Genomic DNA, 7,509 nt, shown 5'->3' on the forward strand with positions numbered 1-7,509 from the left:
TGGCCCCCTGCCCGCGGTCCCACTGCCCGCTGTCCCTGCCCGCTGTCCCTGGGACTCGGCACAAAGGAAGCGCTGAGTGCACCAATGAGACCCAGCTTAGCGCCGTGCAGAGAGCGCACTGCGGCACGGCGACGGCCCGGAGCTGTCCTTACCAGGTGTGGGCCTTCGGAAGGTTGTCTGTGTTGGCGTCGATCAGGTGGATGGTGAACAGCCGGGGCCCTGCGGCGCCTGTAGAACCTTACAGACAACATTCTAGTTACTGCGCGTCAGAGGCTGAGCCTCGACCCCCTGCGCCCGTGCGTCAGCCCAGGCGCTGTCCTCCCTGGGGTCACCGAGCCCCGTGGCAGCTGCACAGCCCTCCCGTGACTAACGCCCGGCGTTTAGAAAGTCACAGGCAGGGAGCAAAGCCTGGGAGAACCCCCTAAGCCCCAGGGGGGTGTTTGAAGGATAAAATCCTAAATCACCAGGGGTTTACGTTTAACAGGAATGTTCAGCAAGCAGGCCCACCGTGGGCGGAGGGCAGCAGTGGTGTGAGAAAGCAGACGTGCAGCCGGACCTCCCGGCGGAGAAAGGAACAGACACAACTGCCTGGGACCAAGCCCAAGGAATGGAAGTGACTTCTCACTCAGAAATCCGTAAAATACGGAAAAGTGCAGAGACTGTTTTATAAATGAAATATATCTGCTGTCACTATTAATATGCAAAGTTCAACTTTCTAAATTTTATTATATTCTTCACCTTAATCCTCTGGCTATCAGGGTTATCAAGCGACAAAAATTAAAGTCATACAAACCCCAGGGGCAGCCTGTGAGGACCTTCCTGTTGCTCGGCTGACCACGGGCCGCCAGCCTCCTCCCACGGCACAGCCTCCGTGTCCACAGCCTCCCCCTCCACCCACGGCCACTCCGACGGGTGAACGGGGCCTGGATGGCCGCCCACTTGTAGCTCAGGAACCTGAGGGCCGGGGACCCTGGAGCTAACGACCCACACGGTGCTCAGCCTGCTGTGCGTGGGCCAGGCCCTCCCTCCTGTCCACAGCACACGCCAAAACCGCTTTCTTTCCCCCAAACCCATCCTTTGTGCCCTCCCTGTCAATCAGTTCTGTAGGGGAAGGGGAAGCATCGGGCTCCGCGGGCCGTCCTGGCTCAGCCCCGAGTGGGTACTGCTGCTCACAGACCTGGGCACGCAGCCCGCCCACCGCTGAGTCCGGGCTGCAGGGCTGGGCAGGGTGTGAGCGGGGCTTTGTTCGGCTGACAGCCTCTCCTGCTCTTTGTGAGTGTTTTCTTTCAGCGTGGGGAAGGACAGCAGACACAACGGCAACCAAGAGCCCGCCACCGGGAGAGAGAGTGCCCTCCACCAGGGGAGCCCTTCGCCAGGCTGACCGCTGGCTCTGAACGCACGCAGGTCACACCGCTTCCTAGTGGCATTTCAGGAAGCCAACCCCCCCACACCCCAGGTCCCCCTACACGCCCTGTGTCCACTTGGTGCCGGTAGCCCCGCCTCCACGTCAGTCACCTTGCAAAGCCTTGAAGCCTTGGAGGGGGACGCGGGTGGACCCCGTCACGAACTGCAGGAGCCGGGCCCTCCTCTCCTCGTCAAAGGTCTCCACCGCCTGCCAGAACCAGCGGACAATGTTGCTGTCAGCCGCGCAGTGCTTCAGCCGCGTGTTGGACTTCCAGTCGCTCAGGTCTATCTTGTCCAGGCCGCCGATGATCAGCTGGGGAGAGGCAGAGGTGGTCGTTTCTAAATGTATAACGGGCACCATGACAGGCCTCCACGGTCCCGGGACAAGAAAGGAGTTAAGGTTGGTTCCCAGTGCAACGAAGCAACTATGTCCAAATACACTAGACACACACTGAGACAAGAATAGAGACAGAACAGGAGGCCCCACGCACGGCACTCCCCAAGACCACCCGGCGGCTCCTGATGGGCGCTCTCTCTCCGCCCTGTGCAGTGTGGCTCTGCACTGCCCGGGGGAGTGTAGGGTGGGCCATGTCTCCGTGACCCCCAGGCAATGGCATGGGGAGCTGAAGCCTGAGAGGGGTGGAAGCAAGGGTGTGCGCGGCTTCTGCCACTTGCTTAACTAGTACAAGGTCCTCTCCTGCAGCTGCTCCTCCGAGGAGGCTGCTCCTGCACCACATGGGGGCAGAGGCGAGAATCACTTTAAAGCTGGAGCTATTTGGCACCAAACAGAGAGGTAAGTGATGAATGCCGTGCCGTGTCAAGGACGTGAAGTACGACTAGAAGACAGTAAACTGTTCTGAGTCTAATAACAGCAGAATGAAAGCCGAAAGCTGACGTGTGGGAGAAGCTGGCGGCAACGAGACACTTTCCTGGCTCTGAGGGGACTCACTGCTACAGACCGAGATCGCAGAAGCCACAGCGCACCTGGAACAGGCCCCAGGCTGTCCGACTCGCTGCCACCACGTAGACACCTGGCCTTCTAACCCGCTCAAACACCCTCCGCGCCCCTCTCGCACTAGCCCTGTGTTCCCCCGGGAGCCCCTACACGCTCCAGTGCAGCCCCACTCTGCGCCTTTAGCCCTGCCCTGGCCCAGCAAGTGGAGCACGCACCTCTAGTTCCTTCTGGTCAAAGGGCTTCAGTAAGTGCTGAGGAATGAGCTCATTAAACCCCTTCTGAAGAGCCAAGAACTGGGCTTCGATTCCTCTCATAAACCTCCAATTCACGTATAACCTGGAAGGAAAAGTCACAGGTCGGAAGCAATTCCAATGGTTCATGAAAACACTTCTCCATGAGCAGGTTCTGACATCTGCTGTCTCTCACCTTGCCGCCTGGCCGCCCTGACACCGCCAGATGGAAGCCCTGACCTAAGTCACAGGTTAAAATATACCAGGGCCTGGTCTGTTCTGCTTCATTGCTAGAAACAGCAGTAGGTTTACCCTGACCGTCCCAGCAACTGGCACAATTTAAAAGTGTACTTGAAAATGAAGTGCAGGATGCGGTGAGAACCACACACCAGTCTGGCAGCTGGAGCACAGAGAGGCCCATGTTTCTATTTTTTCTTTTTTTTGTCAATCCTCACCTGAGGAAATTTTTTCCATTGATTTTTAGAGGAAGGGGAGAAGGGATATCTATATCATATACATCTATCTATCTATCTATCTATCTATCTATCTACCTATGAGAGAGAAAGAGAAAGAAGCATTGATGTGAGAGAGACACACATCGATTGGTTGCCTCCCGCATGCGCCCTGAGCAGGGCCAGGGATCAAACCTGCAACCCAGGTACGTGTCCCTGACTGGGAATCGAACTTGTGACCCTTTGGTGCATGGGCTGATACTCATCACTGAGCACACTGGCCAGCAAGATGCCCATGGTTCTACACGGCCACTAGTCAGACCGGGTGGTGGCCTCACAGCCCTTCCCCTCTGGGACTCGGGGGTCATTCTCCGTCACCAGGTCTCCCAGGAAGAGCTCCTACTGCCGAACCCCACGTTGGGAAGTCTCTTCTATAACGCGATTCTGGTCCCAGCGCGGGGGGACAGTAAACCTCACCCAGCAAAGGGGCCTCCACAAGCCCGACATGAGCCCAGCCACGCCCAGGACGGTGCCGGGCACCTGGGTGTCCCCACAACATTACCGGACGTATTCTTTCTTGTTCTCCTCCGTGACAGGGACGTTTCTGCCGTCGGGCTTCAGCTCATGCTGAAGAATCCTCCCGAAAGCGTTGTGCTCCACACAGAACGTGTGGTCCAGCACGGGCGTGATGTCGTTCTCTCTGCAGGACAGGGGACAGTGTCAGTCACCCCTTCGCTACCACGCAGCGTGAACGGAACGTTCCGGGAGCAGCTGGGAGAGCGCGGCACTGCCTGCCAGACCAGAGGTGCTCGAGGAGGGACGGCACTACCAGCTATGACTGCGGGACACCTGGCTGCCTTAGAGACGGCGTCTATGAGCAGGAAGGAGTCATCAAGGGGAAACCCGCCTGCAGGAAGCCACTCCGCGGAAACACTGTCCCCGTGAGGCAGCCTTTCCGAGCTCATCAGGTCAGAGCTGCACTGGAAAGTGAGAACTGGCCCCTGATCGGCCGTATTTCCTGAAACGGAGTGGAAGAGCTCCTGCCGGAGGAGGCCTGGCCCGCACACTGTTCCTTTCAAGATGACGTGACATGAGGCTGACTAGATGCTGAACAGGCGAGAGGCCCGCCTCCAGCTCGTCAGCCTCTCCCTTTGCCAGAGCCTGTGGTTCACCCTGTCACGGTGCCTGTGCCTTTAAGAGAGTGTTCAGGGTCATTCTAAAACAAGGTGACTAAATATTAATTTTGTTTTGATACTTTCTCGTATCAAAATATAAGATATAAGATACTTTGATGCTAATTTTGTTTTTGATACTTTCCCTCTAGAGATCAACTGGTGACACCTTAGAGCAGGGGTCCTCAAACTACGGCCCGCGGGCCACATGCAAATACAGATATTGTATTTGTTCCTGTTTTGTTTTTTTACTTCAAAATAAGATATGTGCAGTGTGCATAAAAATTTGTTCATGGTTTTTTTTTAAACTATAGTCCGGCCCTCCAATGGTCTGAGGGACAGTGAACTGGCCCCCTGTTTAAAAAGTTTGAGGACCCCTGCCTTAGAGTGTCAAAAACCAACCCACCAACCAACCTGGGAAGCTCAGTTGGTTAGAGCATTGTCCTGATACACCAAGGTTGTAGGTTCAATCCCCGGTCAGGGCACATACAAGAATTAACCAATGAATGCATCAATAAGTGGAACAACAAACTGACGTTTCTCACTCTCTCCCCATCCTATCCTTCCTCTCTCACTAAAATCAATCAATAAAAAACAAACAAAACCCAAACCACCATCGGCCTGGGGATTAATATTTGTTGTATGTTAATAATTCAAGGAAATAACAAAAGAAACTAGTCCATGAAAAGAAACTGGCCAAACATCAATGAGGAAAAGTTAATTAAGTATTGTTTTTTTTGTTAAATCTATTTTTATATTTCTTTTTTCTTTTTTTAAAATCCTCACTTGAGGACATGCTTAGAGAAAAGAAGGGGGAGAGAGGGAGAGCGAGGGAATCCTCCTACCAGGGATTAAGCCCAAAACCCGGGCATGGGCCCTGACCGGGAATGGAACCAGCAACCTTTCGGTGCACCAGACGACACTCAACTAACTGAGCCGCGCTGGCCGGACTGCTTTTATATTTCTGGTCATAAAACAATAGTTTATTTCTCTTCTCAAATTTCACACCCATCCCCAAAACACACACACACACACACACACACACTCACACTCACACACACTCAAATGCACAAATGTACTGGGCGTACACTAAGACAAGTGGCTATATAAATGTTCAATGAACTGAACGGTGAGTCAATACTTACAGAATCCACACTAGGCTCTTATGTAGTTCTGGGTCCACTGATTCCAAGTCAGAGAGCTGGATGGGCTTCCCCAGTAGCTGCTTATAAAAGGGGACTGTGAAACCCCCATTTATGTAGTGTCCATGGAACACAGCCAGACCCATGATCCGACCAACAAAATGGAAATAAGACAAATGGTCCTGTAGGGGGCACCAGAGAACATAAATTCATTTTGAAATAGTCAAGGTGACTGACTATCCTGCGATGTCTCCAGCTTCTCGGAGAACTGTCCCACAGGCAGCAACACCGAGGGGGTCGGTCCCAGGCTGTGCTCACGGCCACATGAAGACGGCTGCGCGGTTAGTCAACACCGAGAGCACATCTTTTGTACAGATCATCGGGACATTTTATTTGCTGTAGTTCAAACACATTTTCCTCAGAATTGCTACCTGACTTGTGGGACTCAGTGCAAAATGAAAATGCACAACCCCTTATTAAAAACATTAAGAATTCCAATATGGCAACAGCAGAGATTCAAACCAAGCACGGGCCCTTCTGCGAGCAGGGCTCTGAGCTCTGTACAGGTCACGGGCTACGCTTCTTCCCACTGAACTAAAGAGAAATAAAGAGCAAAGGGCAACTCCCCCTCTTCCTCTGCCATGCCTCCCCGTCACACAAAAAATAAGAAAAACAAAAGGAACACAGAGGAAAATAAGTATGAATAACCCAAATAAAAGAACCATTTTAAAACCAGAGCTGTCTGGTTCGGCATACTAGGGGGAACCTCGCATTTCTACTTTCAGGTTGGAATTATAATCAGATAATTGGTCAAAACTTAGTTCCCATGTTGGTAGTTGGCTGTCACAGAGGGGCACTGGCCCAGGACTCCGCGTGGGGGCCGTGCACGTGGCGGCGCTGAGGCAGGACGCGGCCCACAGGAGAGTCCAACCTTGGGTCGGCCACTCTCCTCTAAAACAAGAACTAAGGGTGTTAGCACTGGTGCCAAAAAGGTCACTTATGGGAACGTTCCGACTGTGACTGGAAGGAGGACAGACTTCGTCGCCCGCTTCTCAGAACGATGCTGCCAGCAAGCGCGCGGGGCTCCCTCAGATAGCATAAAGTGCGGAGCAGATGAGCAGCTCAGTCCCTCTTGTCCTGGGAAACAGCACACCCCGTGATCCCGGCCACAGAAGCACAGGACTGAATCACCCATCTTAATCTGGTTCTCACTCCACCTTTTATTACCACAGAACTTGAGTAAGACTACAGTGAATAAACCCAAAATTGAAATGGAAATGAAAATCCATTCTAAAAATTCCCCAACTTAATTCCCTGCTTATTCACTCATTAATACTTACAGGGTTGATGGACGAATCTGGGTTGATTTGCAACATGTAAATGTTGTCTGTAGAATATTGGAAGAGCCCGTAATATGGATTCAGCATTTCATGGCACAATAAATAAAGCCACTCCCTGGGGACGACAGCAACAACAGACACCAAAACATGTTATCTGTGCGAAAACTCCTCGCTTTAGATCATAACAAAAGGACTGAACCACTAGAGGCCAAACTGGTACAAATACCGGCTGTGAGCATGTGATCTGAACATGCTGGGAAAACAAGCCTGAAGGAGCAAGCGCTGGGCTGGTAGTGTCAGAAATGGCTTTTCTGGCCAAAATGCCCACTACTCTGAAGCTCAGAAAGAACTGTGGTTGACACGCTATGTAGAGAAGGTGACCTGAAGGACATGTGCCGGCCTAAATCATGGCCCCCAAAATGCCACATGGGAATCCCAGCATCTTCCATAGCAACAGAAACCCTGAGATGGAATTAAATCGGGGACCCTGAGCCAGGACTACATTAAAAGAATGACTATCGCCTTACAAGTCCCGTCTTTGCAGCTGTTCACTGGCCAGTGTTCCTGGCCCTCAGCTAAGGGTCTCTCTGCTGCTCTGCAAAGATCAGAGCCTCCGGTGATGGTGTTAAAGGTGTGGTAATGAGAACCAAGATGGCGGCATAGGTTAACGCCGGAGTTTGCTGCCTCGAACAACCACTTCAAAAGTGAAACTAAAAGACAGAATGGACATCACCCAGACCCACAGGAACGCTGGCTGAGTGGAAGTCCTACAACTAGGAGGAAAGAGTAACGCATACGGACACTCAGAGGAGGC

At 52.6% G+C, this 7,509-nt stretch overlaps 1 protein-coding gene across 3 annotated transcripts in view; it reads right to left on the reverse strand.

Moving 5' to 3' along the window:
* The window catches only part of SMURF1 (SMAD specific E3 ubiquitin protein ligase 1), a 34,284-nt gene that overhangs the window by 9,777 nt on the left and 16,998 nt on the right, over positions 1 to 7,509 (reverse strand). For 2 of the 3 annotated variants that reach the window (XM_015563886.1, XM_015563884.1), the window contains 6 exons: positions 6,696 to 6,810; positions 5,359 to 5,537; positions 3,604 to 3,741; positions 2,575 to 2,695; positions 1,516 to 1,717; positions 153 to 237 (listed from right to left, as the gene is read on the reverse strand). In XM_015563886.1, the coding sequence (XP_015419372.1) occupies positions 153 to 237; positions 1,516 to 1,717; positions 2,575 to 2,695; positions 3,604 to 3,741; positions 5,359 to 5,537; positions 6,696 to 6,810 (840 nt within the window). The remainder of the gene's footprint in view (positions 1 to 152; positions 238 to 1,515; positions 1,718 to 2,574; positions 2,696 to 3,603; positions 3,742 to 5,358; positions 5,538 to 6,695; positions 6,811 to 7,509) is intronic. The other variant, XM_015563885.1, reaches the window with a different exon arrangement.

This window comes from Myotis davidii, unplaced genomic scaffold, assembly GCF_000327345.1.
Source record: "Myotis davidii unplaced genomic scaffold, ASM32734v1 scaffold319, whole genome shotgun sequence".
Classification (NCBI taxonomy): domain Eukaryota; kingdom Metazoa; phylum Chordata; class Mammalia; order Chiroptera; family Vespertilionidae; genus Myotis; species Myotis davidii.